At 29.8% G+C, this 26112-nt stretch overlaps 1 protein-coding gene across 1 annotated transcript in view; it reads left to right on the forward strand.

Annotated features, from left to right (window-relative positions):
• Positions 1-26112, forward strand: part of Sox21b (SRY-box transcription factor sox21b) — a 121969-nt gene that overhangs the window by 62869 nt on the left and 32988 nt on the right. The window contains exon 3 of the mRNA XM_075357829.1: positions 18644-18838. Coding sequence (XP_075213944.1) covers positions 18644-18838 — 195 coding nt within the window. The remainder of the gene's footprint in view (positions 1-18643; positions 18839-26112) is intronic.

Genomic DNA, 26112 nt, shown 5'->3' on the forward strand with positions numbered 1-26112 from the left:
ATATATTTTAAGTAAACTTAATTAAAATTTTGGAACGAAATGACTACTAATACTACTTACTGAGACTACTAATAACTACCTACTTTCATACAAAATATAAATTATTTGTTTCGTAAATAAATATTTTTCTTTTAACCGTAACTAATAGATACGTAATTAATACATTTAAATAAGATTATTTTTACAGGGTTACCTATAATAATTGGTAAGCAATTCAAACTAAATATTACAACTGTTTTTAATACTATTGGCCACGCTTAGGAAAATATTATAAGTAATATAAGAATAGACAGTATTTATGTTCAAATTTTTCCTTATATGTCAAAACCTTTCATGATCTATATATTAAATATTCCGAAAAAACCTTTGTCTGTAAATAGAATTAAATACCGCTAATAAAAAAAATATTCCCCACATTCTTATGACAAATATTTCGAAAAATAACCTCACTTAGGAAATTATTTATTTACTTCCTCAAAGCTTAATGAGGAAATAATTAACTTTATTTAAGACTAAATTAGAGAATGTTTTTTCTTAAAATTGTACTGTAACTAACTTATTGAATAATGTGTATTATTCTCGACAGTTTGACTTTCAATTACTTTGGCTAAAATCAACAAACTTTAAATGAGTTTCTGAAGTTTATCCGGAGTCAGAAAGTTTATTAATAACATTCTATTCTTAAGATATTTTGTAGCTACGAATGTATTTCATAAATAATATTTTTCTTTTAAACTGTTTTGATTAATAAAATATTTCATTAAGAATTTATTCAAGGTTAAGAGACTAATTCTAACATTTATCTTATAACTTTGTAAAAACCATTCAATCAGTTCTGTTAAGTAAATACAAATAAAATATAAATAGTATACACAGCCCGTTTGGAAAGTTGACGTGCACTGGAATTACAGAAGCGTAATGATGAAACCTTCTTAATTATTTATTACTTTGTATTTTTACTTCCTTGTACAAAGCAAAGGAAGTATTGCGATCGCGAAAAATCTACGTTGTAGATTTCAACAGAAATATCCATTTTCATCATCCCCGAATCCATTCTGACTAGTTTCGGCGAGACGTCTGTACGTATGTGTCTCGCATAACTCAAAAACGATTAACAATAGAATATTGAAATTTTGTATTTAGGAATACTGAAACATCTAGTTATGCATCTCCCTTTTTGATTGCAATCGACTGGATAAAAAGTGTCCAAAAAAGTCCAAAATCTAAAACATTTGGATTTTGGACTTTTTCATAACTGCAGTAATAAGCCCTCATTGAAAGCTTTTAAATAATATATCATAAGTGGAACTTAGGTTCATTGGTTCCATACTAATAGCCAAATAAAATTTTAATTAATGAAATATTTGGATCTTACAATGAAGGCACATCGGTTCAAATCCGACTTCAACTCCCTTTTTTAACTTTTTTTTTTTATTTAAAAACATTGATTGATTAATAATTATTAACCTCTAATTGTAAAAATCGTTTTACAATAAATAATAATTTAATAGTAACAATAAAATAAAAAAAAATAAAAAAATATCAGAAGTTATTGATGAAATAAAATTTTATGAACTTTGCATTTTATATTTATCGTTTTATAATAAAACGAAATGTTAATCGATGTGGTGTCCACAACAGATTTTTATTACCTTCAATAGTTTACAGAAGGTGTTGAAAATGAAATCCTCAACATTAATACGTTTAAGTTTGTTTTTAAACACTTTAATCAGATGATGTACTGGAATGTCTCGTACACGATGTTGTTATTGCGGTTTTAAGTTCATCAATAATAGTTGGTCTATTGAGATACACTGCTTCTATTGTTGCCCCCATAGAAAAAATTTGGGGGAGTCAGATAGGGATCGTGCAGGCCATAAACCTCTTGAAATGATTCGTTCACCAAAGACATTTCGTGAAAAAGTCATTCATCTGTTAGCTGTGTTCACTAGGGCACAATCTTCTTGGAACTATCCGTGATTGGTTTCCACTTCTGTAAACTGACGAATAAAGTTTGTTAAAACAACACAATAAAGATCATTAACTCTATTTTAAAAAATGATTGAACCCACAATGCGCGTTCTACTCACACCGACCCAGATTCCAATTTTCGCTTCGTGTAAAGATTTTTGTGTAATTCGTGGGGGTTAGTTATCGAACACAGTCGTATATTTTGTGACTTAATATACCTTCCTCGATGAAACCGCGCTTCATATGTAAAAAACGTAATGTCATGGATACCTACGTAATTTTGGCCAGTAAAACATTTAAACCATTGACAATAATTTAGTCTATTTTGCACGATCCGTACGTCTCAGTTATTGAAAACACACATTACTTTGTAGGGGAAAAGTTTCTGTTCTTTTCTTACAGTTTTATATGCGGTCGCAAGTCCGATGTCATGCTGCTGTGTACTAGCTTACAAATTTATTTTAAGGACTTTTGGCCATAGCATCCAAAATATCAAGCAGCTTCTGTTCGTTTAGTTTTGGTAGCCTTCCACTTCGATCAGCATTTTCAACAGAAACTGTTGCCCGAAATTTTTCGAAATGATTTCGAACTGCATTATGGTGAGGAACAGGAGTATTGTATAGTTTGTGTGTGCGTGTGCGCGCGCGTTTATATAAAATATATATACTTTTTGTAAGATTAATATTTAAATGTTTTCTACGCTTAAATTCATACGGTTATATATCCAAGAGATAAAATTTTAGGTACTGCAAACTATTGCAGATAGTATTATTATATGTGTCACATATCACTCACGAAAATAAAAAATTCCTTTCAAAAAACGTGTATCCTATGATACCTTACGGTATGTTTAGGTTATATCCTACGATCGGTTTACTAGAGTATGGGAAGTTTACTTTTGTCTCTGAGGCAATATATTATTGCATATCATCAATTCAAATAACAAAATTCAAGTAGTATTCAGTCCTACAAGTAGTCCCTTCACTTTCTTCATCATAGGTTTAAAGAGTACAATTGCATTTTAAGGAAGTAACTGTTGATTGAAGCCTCTGGTGCTTTACATTCATCACAGATGTAAGAATGACATGAAAAAATATAGTAGTAATTAAAATATGCCGGCTTCCGTGGTACGAGTGGTAGCGTCTTGGCCATTCATTCAGAGGTCCCGAGTTCGAATCCCGGTCAGACATGGGATTTTCACGCCCCAAAGAGATTTTCATTTTATCTCATCCTCTAAAGCAATACCGGGTGGTCCCGAGAAAGAAAATAAAGAAAAAATTGATTAAATGTATGTACATGTTTGTAATGGAAATAATTCACTGCCACTACTTGGTAGATAAGCAACATATTAATAGTACTTCCTCTTATGTCATTTTTAGTTAGAAATCCAGCTAAATTAAGTGTTAATTTGTATTTTACAAAGTTTATTCTGTATAAAATATTTAGAGAAAAGTGAAATGATAGACAGAGTGCAATTATAAAACACCAATAATAAGACTTAGTAATGATTCGTTTATTTATTTAAATTTTCTTTACTTTAAGGAATAAATTAAATGAAAATCATATTTGCAACAACAGTCACTAGAAAAAAGTTTATGCACAGCTTCAAGTAAAAGTCCTAATAATCAATTTTGAATAGACTAATACTTTTATACAGAAGAGATTATTGATCGAAAAATAATTAGTAATGATAGCTGCGCAAAGATCCTAATGACATGTTTTTTTAACTGCAAAAAAAATTTATGAAGAGTAAATATGAGCCACAAATTTAACAAAATTTTATCGTATCTTTACAAATTAAAATACTAATGTAAATTAATGGTGATCGGTGATTTATTAACAAAATAAACAGGAAATAAAACAGATTCCTAAAAATATAATAAAAGTTGAAACATAATATTTTTCGAATTCTTTTTTAATTTTCAGCTTTTGGAAGTAGGTGACAAATAAATACTAAAAATTTATTGCCAGCAAAACATTGCTGACAAACATTGCTCTTTAATGTAGGATAATTACTTATGTAGGATATTTGTAGAGCGTGCGGGTTGTAAATTTTGTTTGTAGTATAATTTTTATTCTTCAAATTTCATATTTACTGATTTATTTATTTATTTAGCCAACAACATTCCCGGTAACGTAAGGATTACAATGCGGAGTCAAACATCTAAATCGGTTCAGTCGTTGAGCTGTTACGGTAGAACATACATACACCCTACATACTTTACTCTCCTTTTTTGGCGGTTGTGTAAAAAAAAAAAAAACAAACAAATATAACCAACTTATTAAACCTTAAACTCGCATTTATATAAAAATTGGAAAGTTAAAGAAAAATGAAGTTGTATTAATTTTTACTTTATTTTTTGTTTATTTTATAACAAAAAAATGTTTCGGTTAATTTCTATTTAAAATATTATTAACCTGAAAAAACACAGTTAAGAAAAAAGGCTAGAATCTACAAGTTGATATATGTATGAAAAAGGATGTCAAGGAAAAAATAATCTATATTTCAGTATAGGCATAATGTTTGTAGGAAATATGTTTATAGAGTAATTGCTTAAGTTCTTACACAAATTAATTTCGTGTTATTTTATATTCATGGGATACATATTTAGGTACCATAAATAAACTAATTTACATGATATGAGACGTGTCAAGAACACTCCCGAAAGTAATGCGGTATTTTTTCGTTTTATGCTACCCAAATATTCTTGCTCAGATCAACTCAAAATCACTCAAAAATAATTATGTTGAAAAAAAATTTTTTAGTTAAAAAACTTTTCATATTTTGAAAAAATTATTTTTTTCTCAAAAATATTTTTTCCCGATTTTTTTCTTTTTTTGTACTAAATCAAGGAATATAATTAATTTTTTTAATGTATATTCCTTTGACTAGCAGTAAATAAACACAATAATAGTATCAAAGCATAATTGCGTATCTTATAACCATGTATGCGTAAACTAATTTCTGATCGACAAGTTCGTTTTTTGTATAACCACCTATCACTATAATTATTAGCAATAATGCTTGTAAAATTTTGAGTTGATTTGGGCAAGAATTTTCGGGTGGCGTAAAACGAAAAACTAATGCCCTTCCAACCAGTGTACATCCTATAATTTCTAATGGTATGTTTAGATTATCGTAGAAATGTTTACTAAGGAATGGTTGGTTTCCCTTTGTCACTGAGCATTAAATCATTCTACCGAGAATGATTTAATGAGCTAAGAATGTAACATGTAAAAGTATGTATTAAATTTATTTCACCACCATCAAAAATACTTTATTAAAATAAACTGCTTAATAATCATTTTAAGCATTTTTCACAAAGTAAGAATCGTTTGCGCACCCCATGCGTTTCATTCGATAACAATGGATCAAGAGAGTAGCTGGTCTCAGTTGTTCTACTAGCGCTGTACTTTGACATGGAGTGATTTTGCGTGTATTTATAATGAATAAAAAAACTGAAAATCCCATCGACTGTGAGGTACGATAGGTCATGCGTTTTTTTTTGAGTGCGCAAGGTGTTTGTTCTTTGAAAACTGATTGAAAAATTACAGCCGTGTATGGTGACAGTGAATGCAGAAAGATCAGTGAAAATAATGAATTAAGAAAACGTAAGGAAATGGTATCGTTTATTTTCTGCTGTTTATCCGTTCATGATGAGCAACGTCTGGATGCTCTCTCTCATTACTGAACTGCTCGGCGTTTCTCGTTAGACGAAGTTAGTGAAAATTTCCTCTACGTTCTCGGTCTCTGTAACATGAAATTGTGAGTGATTGGTTCACCTAAATTACTATAAAATTTGTGTACTATGGGTCTCAAGAATGTTGACAAACAATCACAAAAAAGCAAGTCTGCTGCTCAGTCATTCCTACAACGGTACAGTAGGGATGACGATGAAACGCTGGATCATATAGAGATGGGTGATGAAACGTGGGTATTGCACTGCACACTAGAAGGTAACGTCAATCATACTTCAGTAGAATAATTCTAGATCGCCTTCAAAGCAAGATAAATTCAAACAAGAACCCTTTAAAAATGAAAAGTGATGGCCAAATTTGTTTTTGGATCGCCCCGGAGTCTTAGTGTGTTAGTTGTGCCTCACGGACAGACAATAATTCGGAAGTTTTGATGAAGTTTCGTCGCATAATTCAAAATCACCGACGTGGTCTTTTGAGTCGTGAAGTGTGTTTCCTTTGAAAATTCACATCACTTCCGCAAAAAACCTTGTGAACTTCTCAAATGTTGCGAATGGAGTTTTTTGATCATCCGCCTACAGTTCAGATCTTGTTCCAAGCGATTTCCAGCTCTTAACAAAATTGAAGGAGTTTCTTGGGGGCAACCGCTATGAAAGTGATACGACGTCAAGTCAAGCTGTCAATGGACTAGCGGTAGACTCTTTTACGACGGCATAAAAAAACAAGGATCAGGATTTTTCAAATGAAGTTAGGAGATTATTATGTGGAAAAGTTGCTTAAAAATGTTAGATTATGATGCATATATTAAAGTTAAAATAAATACAACAAATATGTTAAAAAAAATATATATTTTTACTTTCTGGACGATCCACGTGTTTCCAAGATAACGTGGAAGAATAAATATAAACAGCAATATATATTTAAAAGCAAGACCATAAGTCGTTTGGGCCAGATGGGCATAGATGAAAATTGTCTTTACTAGGCAGCATTTCTAAATTTGTTATAAATATAATTTCAAACAAAAAATGTGATGATGTAATGATGAAGATGGTAATGTTATGTGGGATGGTTTTGATAAAACTTACTGCAGAACCACCAATTTTCTCGAATAAATGAAAAGGAATCATTGAAATCGGTCCATATGATTATGAGTTAAGGATTTAAGGTAAAATAAAAATAAATATGTAAGTATAAAAAATAAATATTGAATATTAAAAAATCTGATGTGGACATCACATGACTTCCTTGTACGCCTATTAAATTACACGTATTTTTTATATATTTATATTTTTTATTACATATGTTGTAATTTTCTTTTGTTACTAATAAATTATTATTTATTGTAATTTTTTTACAGTCGGAGGTTAGCAATTAATAATAAATAAATATATTTAAATTAAAAAAAATAAATAAGGAAATGAAATCCGATTCAAACCGATTTACCTTCCTCTAGTAAGATCCACATGTTTCATTAATTAAAATTTTATTGGACTATAACTCTGGAACCAATGAAAATAATTACCACTTCTGATATATCGTTAAAAAGCTCTCAACGAGGGCTTATTACTGCAATTAAGAAAAAGTCCAAAAGCCAAATGTGGATTTTGCACTTTTTTTGGACACTTTTGGTCCAGTCGATTGTAATGAAAAGGGGAGGTGCACAACTTGATGTTATAACAGTCCTAAATCCAAAATTTCAACTTTCTACCGCTAATCGGTTTTGAGTTGTACGAGATACGTACGTACGTACAGACATCACGCCGAAACAAGTGAAAATTGATTCAGGATGGTCAAAATGGATATTTCCATTGAAATCTGAAAACCGAAATTTTTCGCGATTACAATACTTTCTTGTACTTCGTAGAAGGAAATCTGTCGTCAGATACTTTTCTGATTAACTTAGTGAAATAATATTTCGCAACACAAATTTATACATAGTTTACCTCTTTTAGTCCAATAATTGAAACTAGATACTGTTTTCAACACTGTTGTTGTCGATTCGTAAATTTAGTTAAAGCACCGTTTAAATATTCACTAAAGTTTATTAATTTATCGGTATGTAGTCACATTTAGAGAATAACTACTACTTTAAATAATACTAAGAATTCATATGTTTATACTTAGTAGAACAAAAAAAAAAAAACAAAAATCTGAAACAAAACGGTTAAAACAAATTACATCTCGTTCTGTATAATAATGCAGAATATTAAGACAGTTCGCTACGAGTGTATATTGGAATTTATAACAAGGAACTAGATGGATGTAATAAGAGTACATTCCTGTTGTAGAGAACTAACAAAGAGCATAAGTAGTAGATGAATGCATATATAAGCATAAATTTGAAATAGGAATTACCGAAGAAATTTTCCATTCATCCCTTCGCGGAACCGTTTATGGGACATATTTACCGCGTTGGGAGCTGATTTCTTTTGTTACCCGTACTACAGTATAAGAAAAGACGAAACGAGACTAGACAGGATAGTAAATTTTTTTTCATAATAGCCTATTATTAAAAAACATCGAAACAATAAGTGAAAAATAAGTCAAATGCGTAACAATAGGCGGGGACGTATACTTTAAAACGAGACAATTGAAAATGACATTCTTCCAATGAATACCTTTTCTTCCGATTGTCTGCTGCAGTGGAACAGACTATTCTGTCGTTCATAGCTACTGAAGCGTGATAAGTTGGAATTAATTAAGATACAAGGTTCTCCCTCATGATGACTCTCATTGTGTCTTCTATACTTTGCAATTTCATTTTCCTTAAGACAAAATCACTTCCAGCGATGGAACAGGAACACAGCCGGGACAAGACGCTTTGTTCTTCAGGCAATCACATTAATCCCCTCTTTATCATCTCCGTTTCTACAATTATTCAACCTTCTCGACGAAATTTTCAACTCTCCTTTCCCCATCTCGTTATTTACTCTCTTAGACTTTATTTTTAATATTACTTGAATCAATTCATTCTGTATTAAGAAATATCTTTTTCCTTTTATTATATATCCATTTCATTTAAATTAACTTTACCTTTAAAAAAGAAAAAAATAATAAGTAACTATTCCATCTATTTTTCAGATTAACTGATATAAAAAGGAAAATTTTATAAAATATTTTATAAAAATAAATTAATCAATGCAACTATTCAGAGTGAAGTTTCTTCTCGGGCTGTACTTGTCAGAATATAACTTTTTATTCGCTTATCGGATTAAGAAATTTTTTACGATTATTTTTTTAATCTAGAAAAGAAATCATATTTTTCAGGAAGAAATTAGTAAAAAAAAAACTATGTTAGATCCACAAACGTTTACGTTTTACTCCTGGCCAAAATATGCACATACTCTTCTCATGTTACCATAAAATTATCATGGTTAAACAATTTAATCTAATTTAAGTAAAACAAAATTAAAGTGTTCTTTTTTTATTTTATAAATCATATTTTTTAAATATAATATTATCGCAACAATAATATGTAGGATGATCCCAAATTGCACACCAATATCTCGGGAGATGATTCTATAGCCAAAAATAAGAAAAAAACATTCATATAAATATATGTTAGAAAAAGGTTCGTCAGCAAAATTCGGCTGAAAAAACATTCTTTGTTTACAAATCGAAGAAAAAATTTGCTGATTCTTTATGTTTTTTGATCTAAGAAATTGAATAAAAGTGGCCCCAGATCTCACTTAGCGGTAAAAACACAAAAAATGTTTTGTCGTAAAATACACTTTTTAGGTTTAGAATAAAGTAAATTTGTTAATTTACCGATAAACATATAAAATTTCTAGCTAACTTTTAAGAGAATTTAATTTTGAGAAAATTGATGTAAGTAACGTCAATTAAAATTAACAGAAATTTGAGAAGTTTGACTTTAATAAAAAAGTAAAACACACAAACTGGATCGGAAAAGTGATACGATACAGATTTCATCAATTTTTGAGCAATATAATATAAATGAAAACAAACGAATAAAAAATATATTTAAAAAAATAAAAATCACATACTTTTTGTTTTTTCTAAGAATTATTAAATATCAAAATTGTTACTTGAAGCTGCAAACATCTTCAAAACAGTTTCTCAATATGGCCGCCATTCTGTTCAATACATAGTTGAGCTGTAAATCTATGCTAGCCTGGCACGTCTAATAGCATTATTATTATTATTCATAATAGTAGATCCAGCTTCTATTATACAATGTCTCAAGTCTTCTTATGTGCCAATACAAGGGTAATAGAATAAAATTATAATAACAGAATAATAGACTTCATCCAACCCCAAGGAAAAACTCCGCTGGCGTGTGAGATCGGGAGATCGAGCTAGCCATTTTCCTGGTCCGTTTCGACCAATCCATTACCTGCCAAATGTGTTATTATTTAAATGATTCATCATATCACGTCAATAGTGAGCAGGTGCGCCACATTGAAACCCTATTTCGCACTCTATCTGCAAGTGAAATCTTCCAAGAGTTCCATCAGATTTGTTTGCAAAAAACGCAAATACCGCTCTCCTTTGAGCCTTGGCGGTAACAAAAAAGGATAAATAAGGTTATCACCAAGAAAACCACAGCATACATTTAACGAAAAAGTGCGTTGGAAATGATTTGTAGCATCTGATGGGAATTTTCTTCTGCCCAAGAGTGTTTCAATAATTTACAATGCTATTTCTTGTAAAATAGGATTCATCAGTAATTAGAACGTTACTTAGAAAATAGGATAATTACATTTTCTAATTAACCTTCTAATTAATTTTCATTTCTAATTAATTTCATTAATTAATTAAAATGAAAATTTCATTTTCATTTTCTAATTAATTTTCTAATTAACGGATATGACATAATGACATCCGTTAACAGCAAAAATACTGCTCAAATGAATATTCATATGCTAAGTACTAAACTTAATTGTTTATCAACTGTTATTGTCAACCTATACGAAAATAACAATTTTTAATATATTTCTGAAGAATGTCTTCCAAATTTAACACTTTTCCGATCCAGTTTGTGTTTTGAGTTTTATTGAAGTTGAATTTCTCAAATTTCTCAAAACGTTTTCGTGTTTTACTCTGTTTATCTTAAAACCTAAGTAAGAGAGATGTTTGGGACCACTTTTATTCAGTTTCTTAGACCAAACATCATAAGAAAGCACCAAATTTATCCTTCGATTTGTACACCAAGAACTATAGAGAGAGAGAGAGAGCAGAGAGCAGAAAGCAGAGCTAAATGTTTCGTGAGTCGAAACTCGCTAACAAATCCTTTTCTGACCTATTTTTTTATATGATTTTTTCCTTATTTTGGCTGTAGAATCATCTCCCGGGAGATTTTTGTACAATTTGGAATCACTCTCTCTCTCTCTCTCTCTCTCTCTCTATATATATATATATATATATATATATATATTAAAATAATATATTTTATATGTTTGTATGAAAACGCCCTTAAAGTGTTCAATATATTTGTTCAAATAATTTTCTATTGCGTGATATTTACAATGTCGAATTTTTTGCATATTTAAGTACATCATAACTAAAAGCCATCATATGTTTATCTCCTTGTACTGTTGAAAAATTATTTATTTTTTAAGGTTTACAGAAAAATTAAGTATATATATATATATATATATAAACTATAAGAATTTATTCAACAAAATCTTTCATATTTGTTGTTCGGTACGTCAAATCATTAATTAATATATCCTGAACTGATTTCTTTTTTATATATTTTGCACTGACCAAAATCTAACTCGCTTGACAAATTTTATATATAAGCTAGTAAAATAGCTTGATCTTTTATTGTAAGACTGCTTCCTTCAAAAATGCTCTAGAATATTCTACTAAGTTCATGTTAGGAAATATCCCCTTCTCGCTTAATCCTGTAATGAAATAAGTAAATTTTATTTTGACTTATTATTTATCTTTAATTTATTCTGAAAAGATTCTTTATCAGCGCTCACATTCATATAATTAGCTGGTTGTTATGATTTTATACAAATTGAACAAAGAAGCTACTTAGCAAGAATGCCTGTTTTATTAATATCGGTACTATTATATAATCTACATGGACCGTTTTAGCAGTGAAACAAATAAATATCGCGTTGTACTTAATTGTTTTTTATATACTTCCCGGAATATTTCATCCATTTCAATAAAATTAACTGACAGAGTCCAAATAGAATCGTTTGATGTTCGTTCTTTTAATAACGAAGTTCACAACTAAAAACTTACCATGATAAGGTATGAATCCGATCACATTACGGCGTTATTTTCGACAATCTTTTTTTAAATGTTTAACATATTATTTATTGAAACCTATAACATAAAAGTTATCCTGATTTATTAAGTTCTAGAATACGACTTTCATTACATTACTGCTTACCATTTAAGGAAACAGAATTCCAGCAAATTGTTATTTTCTGTCTTGTACACAACAATATTTTTCCTTTCTCATGTATTTTCTGCCCTCTTTAATTTATTTATTTTAGATACTGCACATCTAATATTTACGGAAACAACTAAGAAATAATAAACGAGAAATAAATACTAAAAATTAAAAAAATATGTAAATATATATATATATATATATATATATATATATATATATATTTACATAGCCTACGACACTTCGGTAGCGTAACGTTCCAACGCAGGAACATAAACCAAAATCGGTTCAGCTGTTGAGCCGCTACGGTGGAAAAAACGTACATACATACACCCTAAATACATTACAGTTCATTTTGGGCAGTCGTATAAAAATCTTTAGATTATTCCTAAAACTGGAGAATTTGCTAACTGTTTGACATTTCATATCACAACACCCATTAATTTAAACAGCAGAGCCGTATTGGTGTCAGTTTTTTATTTATAGTTTAGAATTTTTCAGTTACCTGATTCATCTCTAATCCTTTAACCGATAGGTAAATTTAATAATTTGTAAACTATAATGCCAGTTGTTAATAAATATTACAAATTTGGTTTGATATCCCGTTAAGATTTTTTTTGATAATGTCTTGATTTTATGTGTAGGACTTTGTTGTTGTCTTTATTCTTTTTCTCACGATATATTTGTTCTGTGCATCATAATCTTGAGTTCACAGACTAAAACAATACCCTACTTTTCTAACCCATTCAGTAGCATTTTATATTCTCCACACCCGACAAACCCATATATTTTCCTTATAATCTTCGTTTTACTCTCTTATTGGTTCTAGTACTAATTTTTCAACGAAAGTTCTTTATTGTTCGTTGCTCTTAAAGACTTTTTTCACTCTCCCCTGTTTATTCAACCCACAGATTTTTTTTCTCACTACGAAAGGGTTTGTAGAGTTGATTATACTAATGTCGATAGTTTTTCACGAGGTTGAAGTACTCTTGTTAACAGATGGCATTCTTCAGTTACGCTTTTGTTCTTTCCGTATTCATTAATTTCATCTTGATTCAGATCTTAAAATGTCCGAAAGAACCCATTATTTTAATAATAACACATATGAATTTATCACTTTTTAAAAATCGATTTATTCTGTTCCTCTTTGCTGTTTAAAAATGTAAGCTGATAAACAGCTACGAATTTTTGTTTCATATTTAATTTCTAAGGTATGTTTACACTGTTCTTTTGATTTAATACATAAAAAAAATCTGATTTGGACACCACATGACTTTCTTGTACGCCTATTAAATTACATATACACATTTCTTTTTAAAACGAAAAGTACATAAAATTTTATTTCATTCATAACTTCTGATATTGTTTTATTATTATAATTTTTTTTTTTACTGTTATTATTGAATTATTATTTATTGTTAAAAATTGTTTACAATCATAGGTTAATAATTATGAATAAATCAATATATTTAAATTTAAAAAAGGATAAATTTGGATTCGAACCGATGTAAGATCCAAATATTTCATTACTTAAAATTTTATTTGGCTATAACTGTGGAACCGATGAAAATAAGTATCACGTATGATAAATCGTTGAAAAACTCTCATTACTGCAGTTAAGAAAAACTCCAAACTCCAAATTTTTTGCATATTGGACTTTTTTGGACACTTTTGGTTCAGCCGATTACAATCAAAAGAGGAGGTGCACAATTGACTTTACAAACTCCTAAATCCAAAATTTCAACATCCTATGACTAATTATTTTTGATTTATGCGAGATATATACGTATGTACAGACGTCATGCCGAAACTAGTTAAAATGGATTCAGGGATGGTCAAAGTGGATATTTACGTTAAAATCTAAAAACCGAAATTTTTCGCGATCACAGTACTTCCTTTACTTCGTATAAGGAAGTAAAAATAATTTAATTGAACGTTTCAAGAATTTTTTTCCTTTTTATTTGGTACAATTAGGAACTAAATACTGAAATAAAACGTAAATTCAAACAGGAACAACCGACTCTGCTCGTCCAAAAGGAATCATTTTAATTCCATTAATACTTAGTTTTATTTCGTTAAAATTCTTATATAAAATTATATTCTTAAGAATAAAATAACTATTGCATAAATCTATAATTATAATAAAACTTTGCGTCTTTTAGCTTTATACAGGCCGATTTTATATGTTAGTATATTTAAATTAACTACATATACATTTAACATATCCTTTTAGGTGTTACTAGTCAGTCACCTATAATATACTCATTATAATGAGTGTATCATAAAGTTTCCTCCCGAAATAGTGTGTTTCCTAATTTTTCTTGATTTGGTTTACTTACTTATCCTAGCCCTAAACCGTGTCATAGACCTTGGCCTTCACCACAGGCTAATTATTTGGCTTCGCAATTATTTTTATTTTTACAAACTTTTTTTTTTAATTTCAATTTATTTTTATTAAAATTAACGGAAAACTATAAAAATTTATCAAAAAAGGAAAGTTGACATCTTTTGTATCGAAGGTATATTTTACCAGTACTGTGAAATTTAATTACTTTTAAAATTTAAACTCTGTATATTTTTTAAGAAGTAAATATTATAAAGCAATTTTTTTGTAAATAAATTAAAATGATTTAAGATAAATTAAAATATATGTTTAAGAGCAACTTCACGAAGGCACTTCGTGTCAAACTACGTACTCGATGAATTAAGTTCTGATTGTTGAGTCCTACCACGGCCTTACACGGCATCCCGGACAACTTTTTCGAGAAAGCATTTATCCCAGACAAGAGTAGAAACCAATTCAGATTGGGCACACAAAGCTAACCCACGCTCACCTATTTGGCTTTCCTCAGCGGAACTGTGAGACGTGCAATGTAAATTGGTCCAAAAAGCACATACTTCGAGATTTCCCGAAGCTCGCGACTATTCATCATCAATTAAACGGGGGTTCAGACGTGAAAGGTTTGCTTAACCGGAAGAAATATATCAAAAGACTTGTTGTTTCTCCGGAATAATGGGGTTAAGATCTTAATTTAGCGGTCTTGTTTACTTGAGATCCCTTACGGATCTGTGCAGCGAAAATAGTCTAGTAGTCAGGTTCCTGTTCTGACATTTATTATCCAATGTTTGATTTTACTGCCTAATTACTTCTGAACGCTTAGTTTTATTTAAGTAGCTAATTACTCTTATCGTCGATGCGACTTTGAATAAGCAATGAAAAAACCATAAACGTAATATGATAAAAATAAATGTAATTTTATTTATTTATTTCAGTTGCCTACTTCAGCCCTATTCTTTTATCTGATACAAAAATTTAATAAGTTTTGTTTCTCAAAATAATGAATTCCACAAGAAAATAATGTAATAGCTGTTGTATTATATATAATCATAATAAAATATTCGGGCTAATGACCATAGCTGTTGATGTCCGCTCTTTTATAACATAATAATGAAATACTAGATCTGTTAATTTATATAAGCCGGCGTGTGTGTGTGTGTGTGTTTAAAATGACTACATGTTGACTAATGTATAATTTTAGTGAAACTGGTATAGATGATCTGAAACGATAAATAATTCACGGTCAAAAATGGCATAGCCATGATTAAAAATAACAACCAATCCATGGCATGCTTTTTGGTAGAATTGAGGACAGAGAGTTTTATCTCCGCCTTCTTTAGCGAGTCATATATATTGTTTAGTATCAGTAACCCAACCCAATAAGAGGTTGGTGATTCTTATCTATACAAGTGATAATTTCCTAAGGATTAGGAAATTATCCAAGGATTTCCTAAGTAATTATTATCTCAGGAAAAGTAAATTTGTCTCTGATTAATCCCTCATATAGATCAGGTTCTTTATATGTGTTATAAACATAAGAAATACTGCGTGATATCTAGTTTAAACCGATAAGAAAATTAATCTTAATTCATTTCCGGCCTCCGTGGCCAGAATGGTAGCGTCTCGATCTTTCATTCGGAGGTCCCGGGTTCGAATCCCGGTCAGGCATGGCATTTTTCATACGCTACAAAAATTAAATTTCATATTCCTACGCACAAACTTCGAGTTTCTTTACTGAATTTGATCAAGCAAGAAAAACAATTACTTCTTTCTATTGTGGAACACAACATTTTATATATCACGTTTGTATTCACTGCTAAAACCCATTTTGTAGGTGGAAAATCAACAGTCCCGCTTTAAACGAAATTAATCGAGAATAGAAATTCAAATGAAATAAAATTCTAAAATGAATAAAAAACTAAGTAAGGAAACCCGCTATATCTCTGTTGGTGTGTACTAGTAGACTACGTCAATATGCTGGTATGTATTAAAAAGTAAAAATAAAGATGTTCTATGAAGCCAAACAATTTTTGATTCTATACAAAGGAATTTGCTGTATATGTCGTATGGACATTGAATAATAGTTAAATATTTCGTTGCTTTTGTGTAGTTTTACATTTGCAGTGCCGCCAATAGGTAAGATATGATTTATAAATTCTGTGATGATAGTTTTTCATTAAAATGAAACATTATTGCAATTTTTAAATCAATATTTAACTCCATATTTATTACTTTTATAATGAATTTTTTATTCCTTGTACGAAGTAAAGGAAGTATTGTGATCGTGAATAATTTCGGTTTTCAAATTTCAACGGAAATATCCATTTTGACAATCTCTGAATTCATTTTGACTAGTTTTGGCGTGACGTCTGTACGTACGTACGTATCTCGCTTAACTTAAAAACTATTAGCCGTAGGTGGTTGAAATTTTGAATTTAGGACTGTTATAACATCCAATTGTGAATCTCTCTGTTTAATTGCAATCGACTAGATCAAAAGTGTCTAAAAAAACCCATTTTGGACATTTTCTTAACTGAAGCCCTCATTGAGAGCTTTTCAACAGTATATCAAAAGTGGTATTTATGTTCATCGGTTCTAGAGTTATAGACTGTTTTAATAAATGAAATATTTAGATCTTACAAGAGGAAGGCACATCGGTTTCAATCAAACCTCATCTTTTTTTTAATTTAAATATATTGATTTACTAATAATTAATTATTAACCTCTGATTATAAAAAACGATTACGATAATTCAATAATAACAATAAAAAAAAAAATAAATAAAAATATCATAAATTATTAATGAAATAAAATTTTATGTACTTTCATTTAAAAAAAAATGTGTATATGTAATTTAATAGACGTACAAGGAAGCCATGTAGTGTCCACATCAGATTTTATATTTTGCATTTCTTCAGCAGTTGATTTGTACATTTTTCCTAACTATTCCCAAATGGTTTAATTTAATTTTATTTTAAATTATCTCTTAATATTTGTTTATTTATTTCATAATGACATTTATTTCATTACATTTTATCAATATTTGTAGCAGAGTGTTAGCGTCCTTAAAATTTATCATATGCTTTGCGAATCACTAGTATAAATTTGAATGTATTAGAGTTTTCTTGTAATATATTTGTGAGAATAATTTAAACAATTTTAAAAATATATTAATTATTTATTATTTTGTTAATTATAAAAAATAGATTTTACATTTTTTGTTGATAATTTTTTCCTACTCGACAGACAACTTTTTTAGAATTAAATCTTCTTTATTCGTATTTTTAAGGAACATTAAGTGAATATACGTCGTCTTTTGAAGTCTGTAATCTTGTATTAATGTAAATTGTTTCATCTGCATTATTATTATTATTATTATAAAGAGTTCGTAACACATCAACAATTAAAATCAGTGTTATTTTACTTATGATTTTAAAAAGCTCTCTCTACTTCTCGATATGGCTTGGACAATTTAATTACTTCACTAAAATAAGGAATTTATTTTTATAGAAATTTTGATTTTATTTGAAATAAATCTTACTTTATATATATATATATGTCGGAGAGGCGAGGAGATTTGTCCGGGATTCAACGTTTTGTGTTTCACTCATTTTTATTATTACAAGTGGAGAATATATAAGATTATAATAAAGTTCAATTAATAAAAATGAGTAGATAACTCGTACAATGAAATAATTACAAATGATAATTATCACTTATCAATAACTCAGTAGTACACGAATTATAATATAAGATTAATTCAATTTAGAATTCAAATAATATTAAAACAACTTGCGATAGACCGAGGCTCAGGGAAATAACGAATTCGCGATCACCAGGACGTCTGTTCGATCTGGGTTCCAAAGCAAGACTACCTTTTCTCAATATTCTCAAATAATATGCCTACTGCATATTTCCTTTTCCTTATTAATTTTATGATACCCCTATCGTCCTGGGATCCCGACTACGTTGACAACCATGTGCCTACCTAGGCCTAAGCCTACCGCAACAATTTAAACCTTATTTTACAAAATATTACAAGTAATAGTACATTTCTTAAAACTACTAAAAATACAGATATTCTAAAGAATATTCTCATCGTTTTGTCGGAAGATACTCCACTGTACTTTATTCTCCGACATATATATCTAGTTTTAGGCTATATATAATACGTAATAAAATAAAATTTTTATTAATTATATTTGTATATTTTTACTTACTAAACAATAGAGATTTAACGTTATATTTGATCTCCTCTGTAGGAGCTGAATGGAAATTGCTGACTGAAAATGAAAAACGGCCGTTCATCGATGAAGCGAAACGACTGAGAGCGATGCATATGAAGGAACACCCGGATTACAAATACAGACCCCGTAGGAAGCCGAAAACTCTTCGAAAAGAAGGATATCCGTATACTATGCCCTATCAGTCTGTTCCAATTGACGCACTCAGAGCAGGTAAACATTTTAATTGAATTAATTTTTTTTTGTATTTAATCTACCATAACTGAAACTGATTTAATACTGAAATAAAGACGATTAAGTATTAATCAGATCTTAGCTATGTATGAATTTATTCTTGTAAGCTATCGGTAATAAGAAACACGTTTAGCGTAAATATACTACAAAATTCTGAATTATATATTATTTTAGATGACGTTAATACTGTTCTAACGTCTTAAAAATAAATATATTTTCTCTTTACTGCAAATGTTAACAATAATATTTAATATCAATTTCTGTAATAATAAAGGACAAACCTATATTTTTAAAACTAATTCTCAATCACTCCTAACATAAATGCATTATGTATTGGTTAGCTTGGTGTTATAGCGTTAAATAATTGATTTACTAAAATATTCTATTTAATTTTACCGATGTGTAAATGAATATAACGGATTAATTTTTATATTTCTATGATCAGATTAATAATTTTAACGTAAATTAATTATATTACAACACATCTGCAAGCATAGTAAGTAGTGACAAATTCATATAGTAAAATGAAATTTCATTTCATTTTGCTGAATGAAATAAAATTAATGATTTACAATCGGATATTAGTTCTTAGAAAAAAAGGAAACTTATTTAAGTTGTCATATTCGTAGATCAAAAATGAAATTATTTCATGTGATAACTTCGCAGTAATTTGTCTCCTCCGTTTTAATTAAAGATGCCATGGTTTCAAGTGCTATGAGCAGAACGGATACTGCTATATTTTTCACTATAAATTAATTTTCATTGTATTTGATCCCTTCTTCTACGTTGGTGTTCCTCTAGATTTTTAGCTTTACACTAACTGGAACCATGCTAAAGATATAAATACGTATTCCGAGTTAATGAATCCTTGGAATCTTTTTAATTTGGTTGGTGCCGGGCTCTTGTCCATGAACCTATCTGGGGATTTAAGATTAATGTACAAATTAATTAAACCAAACTATGGTTAAGAGTACCCTCAACGTCGTAGCCTTAACAGATAGGTCGTTTAAAAAACACACGCTTATATATATATATAATAAAAAAAACTAAATATATATAATAAAAAACACACGCTTATATATATATATATATTAAATAAACTTTCTATTTCCCAAAGTAAGAAGTTAAATTCGTGTAAGAAACTGGAAGGATATTAATTATTAATAACACAACCAGTTATGTCAAATGATTTTACGAATGATGGTATTTAAATAACATACAATTGGTTATTTATTTAATTGACTTTATAATCGCATAAGATATTAAATTCAACAACTGACAGTCTTTCATGTTATTTAAAAATGTTAAAATGTAGTACTTGTCTAATCGAATTACGTTACAGTTTATTCGCTTTATTTTGATCTCAAAAGATATTTTCTCTTATTTGTTGAATAAATCTTGTTGCATATTAATTAAAAAACCGGTTTGACTTGAAAGAACCCTTATTACCTGTCATTCAATGCTACTTGTTCTTTCTTTAATAGTACGCATATCATTGCCATTCGAAGGCAGGAGCCTTCTTTCAATTACATAGCAGTAATTAATTTATCTTTCTACCAATTTTATTTGATGTAATAAATAATTATTCAACCGAATACATTTATAGTGATTTCGTATAAATTTTCGTTTCTTTCTCAAATATCAGTGATAACACAGAAGATAGTAATAGAAATAACAAAAGAAAACAGATATTTTATTTGATTAAACAAAAAATTATTTAAAAAATCAAAACAGTTGTTTCGGAACGAATACTTCCTGTTTTTCAAACAAAATCACTGTTTGAAACACAAAATTTTGTTTGTATTTCTGTCAGAATTCTGTTTGTAACATGTGAAGACGGTATGGTATACCAAAACAGGTGATTTTTTAAATAATTTTCTGAAAATCAAATAATATATTTGTTTCTTTTCTTCTGTTATGATAGATTTTAATCAAGTCGCCGCTTTATCCATCGATTATATTAGAAACAGAGATATTGTTATAACCAAGATTTAACAGGCTCTTCCAAGGTTTTGAAAATTGAATTTTTTAATAAATACAATAATTTTCAAATTGGTATTACATGAATGTAGTATAAAAGTTCTGAATATATTATTTGTTTTCTTATGAAGGGCGTATTTAAATTTAAAAAAATTATCGTGTAGATAGAAGATGCAAGTTAATAAATTTAAACATCATTAGAATCAGAAAAACTGAGCTATACATATTTCAACAGTGTCGATCACCACTGCTATATACAATTTTTCTAAAAATTAATGTATTTTAATAAAGAATGTAATTTTACGATTTTAATTTATTTACATTTTAAGTTAACAGATATCTTTGATTATTTTTTAAATGTTGTAAAATCTGACTGAATACTTTAACCGAATGCACAATGACTGATATACTGCGTGTTTCAAAATGAATATCGGGGTTTTAAAGCTATCTAATATTTCTCAAGTTTCACGTACTTTGATTAATTATACATGAAATGAACGAACAACTTACAGTTATAGCTGTGCTAAAACTCATAAACTGTTTTTTGTACCGTACGCTTGAAAGCGTAAATTTTTGCAGTACTAACGTTTTGCAGTTCCTTGTTTTGCAGTTTGCAGTGTGAATCTCTAATTACCGTTCAACGTGCCTTCCGTGTGGGGTTTCATGGTGATCCCCAATGTCTCCTCAATGTCAATAACGTTCGTAGATTGTATAAACAATTTGAAACCACTGGCTATATTCGTACTGAATGTTTTTGTGCCGTGTCCCGACTGAAAGTTTACCGTTCTTTTTCGCAGAAGCAAGAGTGTCTGGAAGGAACTATCTTGATATTCTACAGTTATGGCTCTTTCCTCAACTGCAATACGAACCACAGAGCTTTTTTTGGCAACAAGATGGTGCGCCTTCTCACTAGTATAACGCTGTACGTGATCGGTTGAATGAAATTCTCCCCGACCGCTGGATTGGTCGCCGGGGCTTGTTTGTCGTGACCTCCACTTTCGCCCATTCTGACCCCGTGCAAATTTTTTCCTTTGAGGGTTTATAAAGGATCAAGTGTATATGTCACCGTTAGCAGCTGACCTAACCGACTTGAGACATGATTGAGACAGCTGTCACATCAATTACTCTAGACTTGCTGATTATAGTTTGGGATGAACTGTCCAATCAGCTGGATATGTGCCGTGTGAAGAATGGTGCTCGTATCAAACATTCGTTTGAAAAATTGTTTGAGTTTTTCTTTCATTTCACGATAGTTTATCAGTGTGAGTAACACATAATAAATATTAAATAACTTCAACACCCGGATATTCATTTTGAAAAACGTACAGTATTATTGGGGAAGAGGGATGTACAAAAACAGCTTTAAAAAACATTAATATATTAATATTATTTCATAAACGGTGGAGTAATTGGTAATTAAAAATCAGTTCGGAATCAGTCTGTGGATATTTATTTCATAATATTAAACAAAACGTTTTTTAAAAGTTGTATTCTCCAGTAGTAATAAAATATTTAAAAAGTAATCAGAAATGTCTGTTAACTTAAAACGTAAAAGATAATTGTTATCTGTATGGAACTGCCGTCGGCAAGTGTTAACAGAATTCTAAATTTAAATAATAAAGGCCGGTTTATAATTTTAGTATGTAAATAAATATATTATTGTTAAAAACAAACGAGTACAACGGGAACCGAGTTCAGCGAGATCGATGGACGTTGTTGGGACATATTACAAGTCCGGTTTCCTCTACGATACAGAGGCGGCATCACAGCAATTAGGAGATGTCTGCGGCAATTATCGCTTGAGTTTATCTTAAAAGCGAAGGCGTTTAAGAAGGTCGAACCGACCGGTGACTTTAGTTTCGGTTGTTACATTGTTTTATAGGAACGAGCCGCAACGCATTTCCATAATTTGACATTCATAATTCTGAAATAAAGCGATGCTCGGTTCGCACCTGGACCTGACTGAATTCCAGCACCCCTGCGGAGCCCGCTGGGTGGCCGCCCGCGGTCGACTGTAGCCGTGAGTCGGAGCTGCACAATGCCGACCGCTCATCCTTAATTGGGTATTCTCTTCTGATACACAGTAATACCGTTCAACTCTCTCTGTTCTTTACTGCCATACATCTTCGGCTACTTAACATGCCGTTGTTCGTTTTACTCGATATCACACATCGTGAAAAATTACTGTCATAACCATAATTTCATGACTGTATTGCGGCTCTGGAAAAAACCATGAATAAAATTATAACCTCTTGTAATTGCATTTCTTTCGTTTCTTTTAAGTTATGCGATTGTAATTTACTTGTTAAGCGCTGTAATATTTTAAATCCTGAATAACACTGAAAATTAAAATTTTCTTTTATCGTTTAAGTCGTTGTATATTTTTACATCGTAAATATAACATATATTCTTTACCCGCTGTAGTAATAGAAATATTCAGTTACATATACTATCTTAGCATGGTAATTGTTTTTGCATGAGACGACATTAGTTCATATTTACAACATTATATTTTTTCTTCGTAATTATACACATATCAAAATAATAAGGTATTATATTTTTTTAAACTTAAAATAGAGTTCATTTTGTTCTTCGTTGTGACAAACCATATACGATATTGAGGTTTCGCCGTAATTAAAAACCTTATCGAGATTATTTACTGTGAATTAATTATGCCTGTAATTTAGTTTTCGTGAAAGGGTCTGCGAATCAATAGTCTTTATGAAAAATATTATTATTAACAAAACCAAAATGAGATAAAAAAACGTGTCCTGAAGTCCCAAACCTTCCCCAAGAGACGAAAACAAGATATATGGTAGGTAACCCAATAATTGATCTACAGATCTAAAAATTGGTGTTTAGTTTTAAAAGAAATACCGTAATTCACGATATATAGATCGAGATTTTGGAATCAAAAACATAACTAACATAACATCGAGATTGACTAATATAACACCGGAGCTAAACTTGAAATTTTTCTAGATAAAGAGAATTTTAGATTTTAAAAGATAAAGAGATTTAGAGATTTTTCTATTTTTTAAAATAAAAACATGAATTATAAAATAAACTAAAGTATTAATAAAAATAAATAAAAGAACACGAATAAAATCTGCCGATACTTTTTAGTAACATCATTTCAGCCGTTGTCGATCGACTGTAGGATAAAAGCCTCTTCAGCACGTTTCCAACTAATACGGTCTTGTACGATTTTCTGCCGATTCGGTCCAATGTACTTGATAATAACATGAACCCGACAAACCTTGGTTCTTTTTTCGTGGGCATTTAACATCTAGTGATATCCAATCAAGTGCTATTTAATTCATCAGTCTTCTTCATGCTACATGGCTTGTCTACCGCAATTTTATTCTTTAACTTTCATGATGATATTACGTACTTTCTTTTGTTCTCTGAACCATGTAACGTCTTCCTTCAACGTCAGGCGTACATGGTTCTATTTTTCTTTGTGCTACCTGCAGCATCTGTAGTGATTGAACAGTTAATGTCCAAGTTTCGCTTCCATAGATAAGGACTGACAGGTCGTATTGATCAAAAATTTTCATTTAAGGCAAAAGGCGAGTTTGTTCATGAAAACGGTATTAAGTCTCCCAAATGCCTGATACTTAAGTTTAACTCGTCGTTCAACTTCTTTGATTGTATCACCTTCAGTTGACATCCGTTGGCCAATATATACGTAGTAATCTATCTGTTTGAGTTCTCTAGAGACAAATTCTTTCTTTCCTCGGATAACTTGTTGAACATGACCTGGCTGTTTTTAAGGTTAATCTTTAAACTGTAAGGTTCGCCAGACACCGACAATTCCTATATGTCCTTTTGTAGTTCTGGTTCTTGTGATAATTTTTGGTATAACTGTTTCATTAGAAGATTATTATAATTTATTACTGCAATAAAAAAAAGCATTAATATTTTGCTATACATATTTAGCATTTTGAACGAAGCCTTTTTTTTTAGTTAATCAGTCACATTTTTACAACATTAAACTGTACCTTCCCTTCACTATTGTTTAAAATTAAACAATTAACAAGGTAAGGTACAGTTTAATGTTGTAAAAATATGACTGATTAACTAAAAAAAAGGCTTCGTTCATAATTCTAAATATGTATAACAAAACATTAATGATTTTTTTTTAAACTTGTTAATTATTGTTAAAATTTAAATTAAGAATCGCGTATATCACACGTTTTGTGACACATCGTAGTCACAAAATTAGATTTATAAAATAATGTATAAATTTAAATAAATAATAGCATTGGTTTCAAATCTTAAGGCGAAAAACTAGAACGTGGCATCTTTGATTAACTGTTCTTGAGAATATATAAACATCCATAAATATAAAAAAGGTTAGTTGTAATTTGAATTAGACTTTTAAGATTATATTATGCGCTCTCCGGTGTACGTATTAATGACAACTATATTTACATCAATAAAATTATTATTGCAAGTTAAAGTCAATTTAAACAGCGGATCAGTGAAACTCTTCTCGACAACTTAGAGTATACTCAGATCATTAAAATCTCCAAAATGATTTAAAAAAAAAAATTTGTTGCTACGGCTGAATAACAGCCGTATTTTATTATGATAAAATAATAAAGATGTAGTTTAAATTAGAGAAGTAGAGTATTATTAAAAATACCTGATATGTAACGTAAATAAGTACTGTTACGTAACTACTGTTATTAAAAGTAAGAGAAAATACTTTAAATAAAGATTAGGAATAAAAAATCTGTGTTAAGTTACCTTTGAAATAAATAAATAAAAAACAGTGAGCATCTAAAAAAAAAGAACAAAACAAAAACAGTGAGTAAAAATTTTAATAATACTTCAGTTCATGAGTGCATACACATGTGCGCGTGTCTGCATGTGTATGTTTACGTGCGCGCGTGCACGCGCGCACGTGAATAATATTGAAAAGGAAGAAGGATGGGAGAATAGGGAGCGGCAAGAGGAGACGTCGCGATGTAGTAGCGTAGTTGTGGTGCGTGCCCGACGCCATAGTAAACAGTGATTTGCGAGGCTTAAACGTACCTTATCCTCAAATTACTTTAAGTACCAGCCCTATCTTGGCATATTGTTTCAAACTAATGAGTCAGCGCCGAGTTATGACTGCAATAAACATACCAGCTGCATTGTAAATATTTACATAACAATACCGAGTAAATGTTTGTTGGCTACTGTTCTTACTAATGTTATTAATATTATTTTTACAACCTTTTTTTTTTAACCTGCTAAAGAATTCCAGAGAAATTCAGTTTTTC

The sequence above is a fragment of the Lycorma delicatula genome, chromosome 2 (genome assembly GCF_047948215.1).
Source record: "Lycorma delicatula isolate Av1 chromosome 2, ASM4794821v1, whole genome shotgun sequence".
In the NCBI taxonomy this organism is placed as follows: domain Eukaryota; kingdom Metazoa; phylum Arthropoda; class Insecta; order Hemiptera; family Fulgoridae; genus Lycorma; species Lycorma delicatula.